The following is a 16,259-nucleotide window of genomic DNA, read 5'->3' as shown; positions in this document are numbered from 1 at the left end:
TTATCCAGCCCCGGGAATGCTGGTGGACTAGTCCTATCCGGACTGGCACCAATGAGAAAAGCACGTTGATGAAGAGCAGCGGGACTGCTGCAGTGGGCTTTTTGGTGGTCACTGTCCTATGGCGTCTGGTCATTGGAGGTAAGGTGGAACGAGACAAATATATACTTTTTTGATGATGTACGTATATCTTGTATTTTATGCCACACCAGAAAAAGAAGTTCAATGTGAGGTTATAATGTGATAAGTCTCACTCGTTTAATTAATAGGGAAACCGATGAAATTCATGATAAAAAAAATATACGAGTCAATGTAGCATTTTTTTATGGCTTGGTTTTTGACCTGTTGTCTCATCAGACCATATGAGGTAGTCATTATCAAGCTGGCCTTGAAGCTATTTTCAGTTTCATTTTTACGCTATTTGATTAACTTTAAAAGTTAATAAAACCTGGAAACCTGTTTTTCTCTCATTGTGCCGTGCTTGAGCACTTGTTATTCAATGTGGATTTGATACTTTACGAGCAAAACAATCAATGCCTATTAGTGGCATTTTATTTAGAATCAGATATTGAAATGAATGTCAATAACACAAAACTATTTGAATGTTGCTCATGCTCGAAGTACTTAGAGAGCGACATGGGAGTGTTGGGAGTAAGGCGTTTGAGAACAAGTGGTGGGACGGAAACAGCTGTTGCGGGGTGTGGGGGGCTTCCCTCACGGAGCATCTGCGCGTGAGTATCATATGTGATGAGTAAAACTTACTCAGCTGACACTGAGTTCCAGCTCAGGTGCTCGACACGGGCATGTTATTAGAAGAAATTTGATCTCTCAATGGTGTGACATTGCATTGCTGACCTGATTGCGTTTTGCAGGCAACCGTGACGTCTGGTGTCGCTGGAAGACGCCCTGCCTTTTGGAGGCCAACTTTCCCATCGGAGATGACGTGGTCATCCACTGGGAGCGATGGTTACCAAGCAAACTCCTAGTTCATAACTTCGACTACGGAAAAGACCAGCTGCAGGAGCAGGACCAGCACTTCAGGGGCCGCACGTCGCTGTTCAAGGAGAACATCCCCAAAGGGAACGCTTCTCTGCTGATCACGGACGTGCTGGTTGCAGATGAAGGCACCTACATGTGCTATGTGGGAACACTCACGGGACAGTGGAGGTCCTTCATCAAGCTCAACGTGGAAGGTGAGTCCACAAGCCAGTACATCAGAGGTCGTTCAGTGAATGGAATGGAAGCGAGTGGACGTTATCCTATCATGGCGTCCCTTTGCAGCTGCGGTCACTTCAATCCGCTTCCGTCTCAACAATGAGGATCAGCTGATCTGTAGCTCGGGCGGAATCTTCCCTCAACCCGAACTGCGCTGGTCCACAGAGCCGGCGCTGCCTGACGCCCTCCACAACAGCAGCCAGGTCCAGCAAGAGACGCAGACGCAGCTTTACAACATCAACGGCTCGCTGGCGTTGGCGGGCGACGCCCACCCCGACCTGGAATACATCTGTGATATCAGCAACACCGTCAGCAGCCAAAGAACCACGTGGAAGAAAACAAGTGAGACACTTTGGGCGTCATGTTGATGTCAAAGTCATGTTGATTCTTGTGGATTTTAATCACCATCACTTTCAATAGTTTATTCCTGTCTAAAACCTTTTTTAAAAAACCTGCACCTTTATATAAAAAAAAATACAAACAGGACGTTTTTTTATTCAATGATCCCACTCTCATATATAGGACATTTAAAATGTCTTTTATTGTAGTATACTAATATACTTGACAGATTTTTGTTGGTGGTGTGCCTCAAGCTTTTCTCCAATGAAAAAGTATGCGGTGGATAAAAACATGGCGCTGACTGGTACAAAGTCTGTTACACATCACAGATAAAATGTGATGTTGAAAGCGCTTCAAAGAAATGAAAGCCTGGACTGTATTTCAATAATCATTTACTAGACTGCAATTAACTGCTTAAGATTTGTTCAAGGTCTATTTGAAAGAAAGGTAATGGCCTTGTTTGGCAGCCTGCTCCGACGTCGCCATCAACTCGCCCACTGGTGAACGCAAGGCGGCGCTAACATCAACATCATGTCCGGTCTGCCTGAACTCATGTGTGAGTGTGTGTGTGTGTGTGTCTTTGTGCAGCCAATCGGAGCACCTCGCTGCAGACGTCATACTGGTGGATCGTCGGCCTGGAAGTGGTTTTGATAGTCCTGGTACTGGCAGCCAAGTTGGTTTACCCGAAAATGCGAGGTGAGGCCACGGCAACCCTCGAGCATGTGTGTGCATCTATGTGTGATGCTCACAATGTGTGTGTGTGTCTTAGGAAAAGCAGCAAAATCTTCATCATGTGACCCTGAGGAGGAGACCGAGCTGAACTCGGTCAAAGGTACAAGAGTAGAGGATAAAAATACTTACGTATGAGCACTAGGTGGCGCCATTGTGTTGTCCAGCAATAACAACCCTGAAAAGACACGGGAAAAATAAGTTGCTGTTTTCATACATAAAGTATGTCTCGTTTTTCCATCAATGACCATCGAATTTAAATTAGTACAAAAATATCAATGAAAATTTTCATATGTTTGAGAAACAATTCCCCCGAGTAATTCAAATGAGTGCAATATAGTATTCCAATTAAACATTTCTGTAAATATATTAAAGTAAAATTGATATCAATTAGGAAAATACAAATACATGTACTTGCCATCGAGTACAAAATCATTTTGATCTATTTTATATGACTATTTCTTTCAATTATATACCTATTGGGATTAAATTTAGTTGCATAAAATAACACTGAATGTACATTATCCCTTGGATTTTCAGGCATAGAGGGTGAAAGTGAGAAGAGCAACCAACTCCCTGCCAGAGGCAACAACGGACCGACTGGACCCTCGTGACCCCCGACCCCACCCCTCCACACACTGAACTATGTTTCTATTGTAAAGACAATTTATATGAAGTGATGTCTACTAAAGTTGCATATTGAACCGGACACGCACTAGAACCTTTACAGGTGAACTTCCCTAGACCTTCTGCAAACCTTTGAATGCACTTGTCTGGGGGAAAGCGCGCCATGGCGCGATATTCCGAGGAAATTGAAGGGAAAGGTGGGCGAGCATGTCTTCAGAACTAAACCCTGTTGCGCAACTGTGTGTGTGTGTGTGTGGGAGGGGGGGGGGGGGTCTGTGACTTATCACGTAGGGGTGTACTCACTTTTGCAATATGAAAATTAATGGCTGCGTGTTGACTGATTTTGAAAGGACAGTAAAAATATTGCCAAAAATCTGAGGAGTGTGTTCAGTTTTGTGAGATTGCGTATCCCTAACGACGCTTAAATAGGAGGGGGACACTAGAGGCGCTCTCGAGAACCCCCCACCAGGCACGGTGCTGAGTAGTTGTGAGTTTTGTGTATCTCTCATTTTTGGACCGCCCAGTGAATTCAAAGTTTAACATGCGGACTGGCAATTCTACTGTAAAACAATGTCCGCGTGAGTGTGACAACGCAAACTCTGACCGGGGGTGTGGCAGAAGACTTTGACAAGCCTATTTAAGAGATCTTATCCAGCCTCGGGAATGCTGGTGGACCAGTCCGGATACTCGGCAACAATGAGAAAAGCGCAAAGATGAAGAGCAGCGGCACTGCTGCGGTGGGCTTTTTGGTGGTCATTGTCCTATGGCGTCTGGCCATTGGAGGTAAGGTGGAACGAGACAAACATAGTTTTTTATGATGCACGTATATCTTGTATTTTATGCCAAACGAGAAAAAAAAAGTTCAACATGGCGTTATAATGTGATAAGTCTCACTCGTGTAATTACCCGTTATAGGGAAATTGATGAAAAATATACGATTCAATGTAGCTTTTTTTTTTTTTTTTGGCTTGTTTTTTGACCTGTTGTCTCAGACCATATGAGGTTTTCATTATCGAGCTGGCCTCGAAGCTATTTTCAGTTTCATACTTTCGCTTTCAAATTGAGTACACAAGTACTTTTACTTGAGGTCACTTCCCTGACGCCCCAAGTATCTAATTCTTAGTAAGTATCTTACGAGTACAAGTGCCTTTGTTTTTCCCTACATAACTTGAGCACTTGTTATTCAATGTGGATTTGATACTTTACGAGCAAAACAATCAATGCCTATTTGGTGGCATTTCATTTAGAATCAGATCTCGAAATGAATGTCAATAACACTGTCACGGTCGGGTGGAGCATGGAGCAGGACGACCAAGTGCAGCTTGGACCAGGGTTTATTGGTGAACTCAAAAAAGGCAAATTGACACGACGTAACCACAATAACATGGATGACTGACCGGGACGTGAAACCAGACGACATCAGGACATGGCGACAGCAAGACCGGACGACAACAGGAACCAAAAAAGACCTCATGACAGGAACACACAGCGTAAATCCAACACCGAACAACCACAACCAATGATCCGACAGGGAGTGAGGGGCAGACAGGACTTATATACACGACAGGTAACGAGAGGCAGGTGGGAATAGTCACACTGATCATGGGCACACAGGAGGGGAGGGGCGAGCACACAGACAGAAACCAAGACAACAGACACATAGTGGAGCAGTTGGGGACGAGACGTGACAAACACAAAGCTATTTGAATGTTGCACACGCTGAAAGTACTTAGAGAGCGACATGGGAGTGTTGGGAGCAAGGCGTTTGAGAACAAGTGGTGGAACAGAAACAACTGCTGGGGAGGGGGGGGGACTTACTTGCTTACTTCGCCGTCACTGAGTTCCAGCTCAGGTGCTCGACACGGGCATGTCATCAGAAGGAATTTGGTGTGACATTGCATTGCTGAGCGACATGGGAGTGTTGGGAGTAAGGCGTTTGAGAACAAGTGGTGGAACGGAAACAACTGCTGTGCGGTGGGGGTTGGGAGTGGGGCTTCCCTCACGGAGAAGGAATTTGGTGTGACATTGCATTGCTGACCTGATTGCGCGGACCTTTTGCAGGCAACCGTGACGTCTGGTGTCGCTGGAAGGCGGCCTGCCTTTTGGAGGCCAACTTTCCCATCAGAGATGATGATGTGGTCATCCACTGGGAGCGATGGTTACCAAGCAAACTCCAGGTTCATAACTTCGACTACGGGAAAGACCAGCTGCAGGAGCAGGACCAGCACTTCAGGGGCCGCACATCGCTGTTCAAGGAGAACATCCCCAAAGGGAACGCTTCTCTGCTGATCACGGACGTGCTGGTTGCAGATGAAGGCACCTACATGTGCTATGTGGGAACACTCACGGGACAGTGGAGGTCCTTCATCAAGCTCAACGTGGAAGGTGAGTCCACAAGCCACCTGATCATAGGTCGTTCAATGAATGGAATGGAAGCGAGTGGACGTTATCCTATCATGGCGTCCCTTTGCAGCTGCGGTCACTTCAATCCACTTCCGTCTCGACGATGAGGATCAGCTGATCTGTAGCTCGGGCGGAATCGTCCCTCAACCCGAACTGCGCTGGTCCACAGAGCCGGCGCTGCCTGACGCCCTCCGCAACAGCAGCCAGGTCCAGCAAGAGACGCAGACGCAGCTTTACAACATCACTGGCTCGCTGGCGTTGGCGGGCGACGCCCACCCCGACCTGAAATACATCTGTGATATCAGCAACACCGTCAGCAGCCAAAGAATCACGTGGAGGAAAACAAGTGAGACACTTTGGGCGTCATGTTGATGTCAAAGTCATGTTGATTCTTTTGGATTTTAATCACCATCACTTTCAATAGTTTATTCCTGTCTAAAACCTTTTTAAAAAAACCTGCACTTTTATATTTTACTGTATTTCAATAATCATTTACTAGACTGCAATTAACTGCTTAAAATTTGTTAAAGGTCAATTCGAAAGAAAGGTAATGGGCCTTGTTTGGCAGCCTGCTCCGACGTCGCCATCAACTCGCCCATTGGTGAACGCAAGGCGGCGCTAACATCAACATCATGTCCGGTCTGCCTGAACTCATGTGTGTGTGTGTCTTTGTGCAGCCAATCGGAGCACCTCGCTGCAGACGTCATACTGGTGGATCGTCGGCCTGGAAGTGGCGTTGATAGTCCTGGTACTGGCGTTGACAGTCCTGGTACTGTTGGTTTACCTGAAGATGCGAGGTGAGGCCACGGCAACCCTCGACCATGTGTGTGTGTGCATCTATGTGTGATGCTCACGATGTGTGTGTGTCTTAGGAAAAGCAGCAAAATCCTCATCACGTGACCCTGAGGAGGAGACCGCGCTGAACTCAGTCAAAAGGTGCCATAGTAGAGGATAGAAATACTCACTTATGAGCACTAAGTGGCGCCATTGTGTGATGCTCACAATATGTGTGTGTGTGTGTGTGTGTGTGTGTGTGTGTGTGTGTGTGTCTTAGGAAAAAGACACGGGAAAAATAAGTTGCTGTTTTCATCTTTTTTGTAAAATATGTCTCGTTTTTCCATCAATGACCATCGAATTTAAATTAGAACAAAAAAATCAAGGAAGTATTTCAGATGTTTGAGGAACAAGTAATTCAAATGAGTGCAATATAGTATTCCAATTAAACATTTCTGTAAATATATTAAAGTAAAATTGATATCAATTAGGAAAATACAAATACATGTACTTGCCGTCGAGTACAAAATCATTTTGATCTATTTTACATGACTATTTCTTTCAATTGGATATCTATTGGGACTAAATTTAATTGCATAAAATAACATTGCATTATTCTTTGGATTTTCAGGCGTCAAGGGTGAAAGTGAGAAGAGCAACCAACTTCCTGCCAGAGGCAACAACGGACAGACTGGACCTTTGTGACCCCCGACCCCACCCCTCCACAAACTGAACTATGTTTCTATTGTAAAGACATTTTGTATGAAGTGATGTCTACTACCTCAACGACCTCTATGAACCCTTCCAGTCCGGATTCCGCCCACTTCACAGCGCCGAAGCAGCTCTTGTTAAAGTTAAATTAGATATCTATTGGGACTAAATTTAGTTGCATAAAATAACATTGCATTATCTCTTGGATTTTCAAGGTTGCTTGAGAAGAGCAACCAACTTCCTGCCAGAGGCAACAACGGACAGACTGGACCCTCGTGACCCCCGACCCCACCCCTCCACACACTGAACTATGTTTCTATTGTAAAGACATTTTGTATGAAGTGATTTTACTGTATATAATATGAGTATTCATACATTTATATGGGTTGACAGTCATAATGGCCCTCCGAAAGAAGCTATGACTACAATGCGGCCCGCGAAAAAAATGAGTTTGACCCCCCTGCACTAGAACCCTGACAGGTGAACTTCCCTAGACCTTCTGCAAACCTTTGTATGCACTTGTGCAATGTTTCGAACCAGCTGGCTGAAGGCCAAACTCACAATTGCTGTATGAGGGCTCAAAATGTCACAACTGTGCCTTTCTGTGACTCTTCCAGTCTCGCCGCAACATGCCGGTGACATTGGCCATTTGGTTTGGAATGTCACAGAGACTGGAAGAAGTGGACTAACTTCCTTGGTAGCTTTGGGTCAGAAACAAACCTTATGAATTTGGGTGTTGAGCTCCCGAGAGAGAGAGAGAGAGAGAGAGAGAGAGAGAGAGAGAGAGAGAGAGAGAGAGAGAGAGAGAGAGAGAGAGAGAGAGAGAGAGAAAACGCAATCCAGATGTGGAATGTAGCCCGACTAGAATGATTTGCCAGCGTCCCGCCTGCAAATTCCCAAAGCGTGATCACGTTCAGAGCGTCAACATGGACGTTCAGCAACAGATTCTTCAACTCTTGACCGCTGACGCTTTTGCAATTTGACTTATTTTGAAAGGACAGTAAAAATATTGCCAAAAATCTGAGGAGTGTGTTCAGTTTTGTGAGATTGCGTATCCCTAACGACGCTTAATTAGGAAGGAGACACCAGGAGGGCTCTCGAGGACCGCCCCACCAGGCACGGTGCTGAGCAGTTTTGAGTTTTGTGCATCTCTCATTTTTGGACCGCCCAGTGGCTTCAAAGTTTAATATGCGGACTGGCAATTCTACTGTAAAACTATGTCCACGTGAGTGAGACAACGCAAACTGAGTTATTCATGTCATGTGAGCGGGGTGCGGCAGAAGACTTTGACGCTCGTATTTTTAGAGCTCTTATCCAGCCACGGGAATGCTGGTGGACCAGTCCTATCCGGACTGGCACCAATGAGAAAAGCACGATGATGAAGAGCAGCGGGACTGCTGCAGTGGGCTTTTTGGTGGTCACTGTCCTATGGCGTCTGGTCATTGGAGGTAAGGTGGAACGAGACAAATATATACTTTTTTGATGATGTACGTATATCTTGTATTTTATGCCACACCAGAAAAAGAAGTTCAATGTGAGGTTATAATGTGATAAGTCTCACTCGTTTAATTAATAGGGAAACCGATGAAATTCATGATAAGAAAAATATCATACGATTCAATGTAGCATTTTTTTATGGCTTGGTTTTTGACCTGTTGTCTCATCAGACCATATGAGGTAGTCATTATCAAGCTGGCCTTGAAGCTATTTTCAGTTTCATTTTTACGCTATTTGATTAACTTTCAAAGTTAATAAAACCTGGAAACCTTTTTTTCTCTCATTGTGCCATGCTTGAGCACTTGTTATTCAATGTGGATTTGATACTTTACGAGCAAAACAATCAATGCCTATTAGTGGCACTTCCTTTAGAATCAGATATTGAAATGAATGTCAATAACACAAAGCTATTTGAATGTTGCTCATGCTGGAAGTACTTAGAGAGCGACATGGGAGTGTTGGGACTAAGGCATTTGAGAACAAGTGGTGGAACGGAAACAGCTGCTGGGGGGGGGGCTTACTTCCTTACTTAGCCGTCACTGAGTTCCAGCTCAGGTGCTCGACACGAGCATGTCATCAGAAGGAATTTGGTGTGACATTGCATTGCTGACCTGATTGCGTTTTGCAGGCAACCGTGACATCTGGTGTCGCTGGAAGACGCCCTGCCTTTTGGAGGCTAACTTTCCCATCAGCGGTGACGTGGTCATCCACTGGAAGCGATGGTTACCAAGCAGACTCCAGGTTCATAACTTCGACTACGGGAAAGACCAGCTGCAGGAGCAGGACCAGCACTTCAGGGGCCGCACGTCGCTGTTCAAGGAGAACATCCCCAAAGGGAACGCTTCTCTGCTGATCACCAATGTGCTGGTTGCAGATGAAGGCATCTACATGTGCCATGTGGGAACACTCACGGAACGGTGGAGGTCCGTCATCAAGCTCAACGTGGAAGGTGAGTCCACAAGCCAGTACATCAGAGGTCGTTCAATGAATGGAATGCAAGCGAGTAGACGTTGTCCTATCATGGCGTTCCTTTGCAGCTGCGGTCACTTCAATCCGCTTACGTCTCAACAATGAGGATCAGCTGATCTGCAGCTCGGGCGGAATCTTCCCTCAACCCGAACTGCGCTGGTCCACAGAGCCGGCGCTGCCTGACGCCCTCCGCAACAGCAGCCAGGTCCAGCAAGAGACGCAGACGCAGCTTTACAACATCAACGGCTCGCTGGCGTTGGCAGGCGACGCCCACCCCGACCTGGAATACATCTGTGAAATCAGCAACACCGTCAGCGGCCGAAGAACCACGTGGAAGAAAACAAGTGAGACACTTTGGGCGTCATGTTGATGTCAAAGTCATGTTGATTCTTATGGATTTTAATCCCCATCACTTTCAATAGTTTATTCCTGTCTAAAACCTTTTTAAAAAAACCTGCACTTTTATATTTTACTGTATTTCAATAATCATTTACTAGACTGCAATTAACTGCTTAAAATTTGTTAAAGGTCAATTCGAAAGAAAGGTAACGGGCCTTGTTTGGCAGCCTGCTCCAACGTCGCCATCAACTCGCCCACTGGTGAACGCAAGGCGGCGCGAACATCAACATCATGTCCGGTCTGCCTGAACTCATGTGTGTGAGTGTGTGTGTGTCTTTGTGCAGCCAATCGGAGGACCTCGCTGCAGCCGTCATACTGGTGGATCAATGGCCTGGAAATGGTTTTGATAGTCCTGGTACTGGCAGCCTTGTTGGTTTACCCGAAAATGCGAGGTGAGGCCACGGCAACCCTCGAGCATGTGCGTGTGCATCTATGTGTGATGCTCACAATGTGTGTGTGTCTTAGGAAAAGCAGCAAAATCTTCATCATGTGACCCTGAGGAGGAGATCGAGCTGAACTCGGTCAAAGGTACAAGAGTAGAGGATAAAAATACTTGCGTATGAGCACTAGGTGGCGCCATTGTGTTGTCCAGCAATGACAACCCTGAAAAGACACGGGAAAAATAAGTTGCTGTTTTCATCTTTTTTGTAAAATATGTCTCGTGTTTCCATCAATGACCATCGAATTTAAATTAGTACAAAAATATCAAGGAAAAATTTCATATGTTTGAGGAACAAGTAATTCAAATGAGTGCAATATAGTATTCCAATTAAACATTTCTGTAAATATATTAAAGTAAAATTGATATCAATTAGGGAAATACAAATAAATGTACTTGCCATTGAGTACAAAATCATTTTGATCTATTTTATGTGACTATTTCTTTCAATTATATACCTATTGGGATTAAATTTAGTTGCATAAAATAACACTGAATGTACATTATCCCTTGGATTTTCAGGCGTAGAGGGTGAAAGTGAGAAGAGCAACCAACTCCCTGCCAGAGGCAACAACGGACAGACTGGACCCTCCTGACCCCCGACCCCACCCCTCCACACACTGAACTATGTTTCTATTGTAAAGACATTTTATATGAAGTGATGTCTACTAAAGTTGCATATTGAACCGGACACGCACTAGAACCTTTACAGGTGAACTTCCCTAGACCTTCTGCAAACCTTTGAATGCACTTGTCTGGGGGAAAGCGCGCCATGGCGCGATATTCCGAGGAATTTGAAGGGAATGGTGGGCGAGCATGTCTTCAGAAGTAGGTGGACACTGAGTGCCGAGTGTTTAAAAAGAGTGGCCAATTTGGCTCGACGTACGCGACGTGACGTTCAGCCACATGAACATCAACATCAACCCGTCACAGATCTAGGTAAACGGACCAACACCTCGGATCTCTCCTAAGAATTGCCACAACAAATTTTACTCCAGACTACGACACACTAGCAAAAAAAGGGAGACAAACAACACTGTTCCCACTGAAAATGTAGGGGAGGCTTTCAAATTTGTTGCAAAAAAAATGCATTTTGAATATGATCTGTACAAATAGCAGGGATTGAAACTAGCGACCATTCTCATTTTCAAACAATGCAGGATGCTCAAGGACATTGATGCACCACCTGTTTTTGACTAATCTTAACCTGTAAAGTTCTTAAGGCTTACTTTAAGTGTTTCGCGTTTCCTCACCTCTGTTACCAGGTGTTTGTGAGTTAAAACTCTGCTCTGATTTTCAGATACCCCTCACCATGTTGCCGTTTTGATTACTTTATTTAGATGTATGCTTTCACCGATTCTTCAAGATGATATATTTGGTCAGAATGTTTGCCGTTTGATGTGATCTCATAAGATAAACATCTTTCATTAATCTGACGTGCAGGCACTGAAGTGATGGAGACTGTTATTCATAATAACAGTGTCGTATTTTATGAGAATCACTGATAGCAGTTTTTTAGGGATTTTTTTTTTAATGCTGTTAATAAATGCATTTGTTTTCCAAAAACTTTTTTTGAATATCCACGCTTTACTACCTACTAAAGGCCAAAACCTTTTATGCAATGACCTTTACAGGTCGTTTATATTACTTCACACAAACACTACATCCATCTGCTCCTGGTTCGGCCCCCCGGTCAAAATTTAGAACCCAATTCGGCCCGCAAGTCAAAAAGTTTGCCCACCCCTGCACTAGGGGGTTCTCGAGAACCCCCCATCAGGCACTGTGCTGAGCAGTTTTGAGTTTTGTGCATCTCTCATTTTTGAACCGCCCACTGACTTCAAAGTTTACCATGCGGATTGGCAATGCTGTTGTAAAACAAAGTCCGCGTGAGTGTGAACGCAAACTGAGGTCTCACGACGTGCTTCAGAGCGGGGGTGTGGCAGAAGAATGAAACGCTCGTATTTTTAGAGCTCTTATCCAGCCACGGGGAATGCTGGTGGACCAGTCCGGGTACTCGGCACCAATGAGAATAGCGCCATGATGAAGAGCAGCAGGACTGCTGCGGTGGGCTTTTTGGTGGTCACTGTCCTATGGCGTGTGGTCATTGGAGGTAAGGTGGAACGAGACAAATATATACTTTTTTGATGATGTACGTATATCTGAACCCTTTTGCGCAACTGTGTGTGTGTGGGGAGGCGGGGGGGGGGTGGGGGGGTGACTTTTCACGTAGGGGTGTACTCACTTTTGCAATTTGACTGATTTTGAAAGGACGGTAAAAATATTGCCAAAAATCTGAGGAGTGTGTTCAGTTTTGTGAGATTGCGTATCCCTAACGACGCTTAATTAGGAAGGAGACACCAGGAGGGCTCTCGAGGACCGCCCCACCAGGCACGGTGCTGAGCAGTTTTGAGTTTTGTGCATCTCTCATTTTTGGACTGCCCAGTGGCTTCAAAGTTTAATATGCGGACTGGCAATTCTACTGTAAAACTATGTCCACGTGAGTGAGACAACGCAAACTGAGTTATTCATGTCATGTGAGCGGGGTGCGGCAGAAGACTTTGACGCTCGTATTTTTAGAGCTCTTATCCGGCCACGGGAATGCTGGTGGACCAGTCCTATCCGGACTGACACCAATGAGAAAAGCACGATGATGAAGAGCAGCGGGACTGCTGCAGTGGGCTTTTTGGTGGTCACTGTCCTATGGCGTCTGGTCATTGGAGGTAAGGTGGAACGAGACAAATATATACTTTTTTGATGATGTACGTATATCTTGTATTTTATGCCACACCAGTAAAAGAAGTTCAATGTGAGGTTATAATGTGATAAGTCTCACTCGTTTAATTAATAGGGAAACCGATGAAATTCATGATAAGAAAAATATCATACGATTCAATGTAGCATTTTTTTATGGCTTGGTTTTTGACCTGTTGTCTCATCAGACCATATGAGGTAGTCATTATCAAGCTGGCCTTGAAGCTATTTTCAGTTTCATTTTTACGCTATTTGATTAACTTTAAAAGTTAATAAAACCTGGAAACCTTTTTTTCTCTCATTGTGCCGTGCTTGAGCACTTGTTATTCAATGTGGATTTGATACTTTACGAGCAAAACAATCAATGCCTATTAGTGGCATTTTATTTAGAATCAGATATTGAAATGAATGTCAATAACACAAAGCTATTTGAATGTTGCTCATGCTGGAAGTACTTAGAGAGCGACATGGGAGTGTTGGGACTAAGGCATTTGAGAACAAGTGGTGGAACGGAAACAGCTGCTGGGGGGGGGGCTTACTTCCTTACTTAGCCGTCACTGAGTTCCAGCTCAGGTGCTCGACACGAGCATGTCATCAGAAGGAATTTGGTGTGACATTGCATTGCTGACCTGATTGCGTTTTGCAGGCAACCGTGACATCTGGTGTCGCTGGAAGACGCCCTGCCTTTTGGAGGCTAACTTTCCCATCAGCGGTGACGTGGTCATCCACTGGAAGCGATGGTTACCAAGCAGACTCCAGGTTCATAACTTCGACTACGGGAAAGACCAGCTGCAGGAGCAGGACCAGCACTTCAGGGGCCGCACGTCGCTGTTCAAGGAGAACATCCCCAAAGGGAACGCTTCTCTGCTGATCACCAATGTGCTGGTTGCAGATGAAGGCATCTACATGTGCCATGTGGGAACACTCACGGAACGGTGGAGGTCCGTCATCAAGCTCAACGTGGAAGGTGAGTCCACAAGCCAGTACATCAGAGGTCGTTCAATGAATGGAATGCAAGCGAGTAGACGTTGTCCTATCATGGCGTTCCTTTGCAGCTGCGGTCACTTCAATCCGCTTACGTCTCAACAATGAGGATCAGCTGATCTGCAGCTCGGGCGGAATCTTCCCTCAACCCGAACTGCGCTGGTCCACAGAGCCGGCGCTGCCTGACGCCCTCCGCAACAGCAGCCAGGTCCAGCAAGAGACGCAGACGCAGCTTTACAACATCAACGGCTCGCTGGCGTTGGCAGGCGACGCCCACCCCGACCTGGAATACATCTGTGAAATCAGCAACACCGTCAGCGGCCGAAGAACCACGTGGAAGAAAACAAGTGAGACACTTTGGGCGTCATGTTGATGTCAAAGTCATGTTGATTCTTATGGATTTTAATCCCCATCACTTTCAATAGTTTATTCCTGTCTAAAACCTTTAAAAAAAACCTGCACTTTTATATTTTACTGTATTTCAATAATCATTTACTAGACTGCAATTAACTGCTTAAAATTTGTTAAAGGTCAATTCGAAAGAAAGGTAATGGGCCTTGTTTGGCAGCCTGCTCCAACGTCGCCATCAACTCGCCCACTGGTGAACGCAAGGCGGCGCGAACATCAACATCATGTCCGGTCTGCCTGAACTCATGTGTGTGAGTGTGTGTGTGTCTTTGTGCAGCCAATCGGAGGACCTCGCTGCAGCCGTCATACTGGTGGATCAATGGCCTGGAAATGGTTTTGATAGTCCTGGTACTGGCAGCCTTGTTGGTTTACCCGAAAATGCGAGGTGAGGCCACGGCAACCCTCGAGCATGTGTGTGTGTGCATCTATGTGTGATGCTCACGATGTGTGTGTGTCTTAGGAAAAGCAGCAAAATCTTCATCACGTGACCCTGAGGAGGAGACCGAGCTGAACTCAGTCAAAGGTGCCATAGTAGAGGATAGAAATACTCACTTATGAGCACTAAGTGGCGCCATTGTGTTGTCCAGCAATGACAACCCTGAAAAGACACGGGAAAAGTAAGTTGCTGTTTTTAGTATTCCAACTAAACATTTCTGTAAATATATTAAAGTAAAATTTATATCAATTAGGGAAATACAAATAAATATACTTTCCATCGAGTACAAAATCATTTTGATCTATTTTATATGACTATTTCTTTCAATTAGATATCTATTGGGACTAAATTTAGTTGCATAAAATAACACTGAATGTACATTATCCCTTGGATTTTCAGGCGTAGAGGGTGAAAGTGAGAAGAGCAACCAACTCCCTGCCAGAGGCAACAACGGACAGACTGGACCCTCCTGACCCCCGAACCCACCCCTCCACACACTGAACTATGTTTCTATTGTAAAGACATTTTATATGAAGTGATGTCTACTAAAGTTGCATATTGAACCGGACACGCACTAGAACCTTTACAGGTGAACTTCCCTAGACCTTCTGCAAACCTTTGAATGCACTTGTCTGGGGGAAAGCGCGCCATGGCGCGATATTCCGAGGAATTTGAAGGGAATGGTGGGCGAGCATGTCTTCAGAAGTAGGTGGACACTGAGTGCCGAGTGTTTAAAAAGAGTGGCCAATTTGGCTCGACGTACGCGACGTGACGTTCAGCCACATGAACATCAACATCAACCCGTCACAGATCTAGGTAAACGGACCAACACCTCGGATCTCTCCTAAGAATTGCCACAACAAATTTTACTCCAGACTATGACACACTAGCAGAAAAAGGGAGACAAACAACACTGTTCCCACTGAAAATGTAGGGGAGGCTTTCAAATTTGTTGCAAAAAAAATGCATTTTGAATATGATCTGTACAAATAGCAGGGATTGAAACTAGCGACCATTCTCATTTTCAAACAATGCAGGATGCTCAAGGACCTGTTTTTGACTAATCTTAACCTGTAAAGTTCTTAAGGCTTACTTTAAGTAAGCGTTTCGCGTTTCCTCACCTCTGTTACCAGGTGTTTGTGAGTTAAAACTCTGCTCTGATTTTCAGATACCCCTCACCATGTTGCCGTTTTGATTACTTTATTTAGATGTATGCTTTCACCGATTCTTCAAGATGATATATTTGGTCAGAATGTTTGCCGTTTGATGTGATCTCATAAGATAAACATCTTTCATTAATCTGACCTGCAGGCACTGAAGTGATGGAGACTGTTATTCATAATAACAGTGTCGTATTTTATGAGAATCACTGATAGCAGTTTTTTAGGGAATTTTTTTTTTAATGCTGTTAATAAATGCATTTGTTTTCAAAAAACTTTTTTTGAATATCCACGCTTTACTACCTACTAAAGGCCAAAACCTTTTATGCAATGACCTTTACAGGTCGTTTATATTACTTCACACAAACACTACATCCATCTGCTCCTGGTTCGGCCCCCCGGTCAAAATTTAGAACCCAAT

General features: G+C 44.8%; 1 protein-coding gene across 1 annotated transcript; it reads left to right on the top strand.

Moving 5' to 3' along the window:
• Positions 1-6: 6 nt before the first annotated feature.
• Positions 7-11,665, top strand: LOC148380959 (uncharacterized). Its single transcript, XM_088364160.1, has 18 exons — positions 7-138; positions 870-1,190; positions 1,279-1,554; positions 2,140-2,247; positions 2,321-2,383; positions 3,550-3,690; positions 4,969-5,292; positions 5,381-5,656; positions 5,988-6,107; positions 6,183-6,246; positions 6,724-6,808; positions 7,413-7,430; positions 8,012-8,243; positions 8,921-9,241; positions 9,330-9,605; positions 9,945-10,052; positions 10,126-10,188; positions 10,622-11,665. Exons 1-18 carry the CDS (start codon positions 69-71, stop codon positions 10,693-10,695), a joined length of 2,940 nt encoding a protein of 979 aa, XP_088220286.1. The 5' UTR covers positions 7-68; the 3' UTR covers positions 10,696-11,665.
• The last annotated feature ends 4,594 nt before the right edge of the window (positions 11,666-16,259 follow it).

The sequence above is a fragment of the Syngnathus floridae genome, chromosome 20, assembly GCF_059516105.1.
Source record: "Syngnathus floridae isolate MCC-2025c chromosome 20, RoL_Sflo_1.0, whole genome shotgun sequence".
NCBI lineage: Eukaryota > Metazoa > Chordata > Actinopteri > Syngnathiformes > Syngnathidae > Syngnathus > Syngnathus floridae.
Note: the sequence above shows the minus strand (reverse complement) of the source record. Positions and strands in the feature narration are given on the sequence as shown.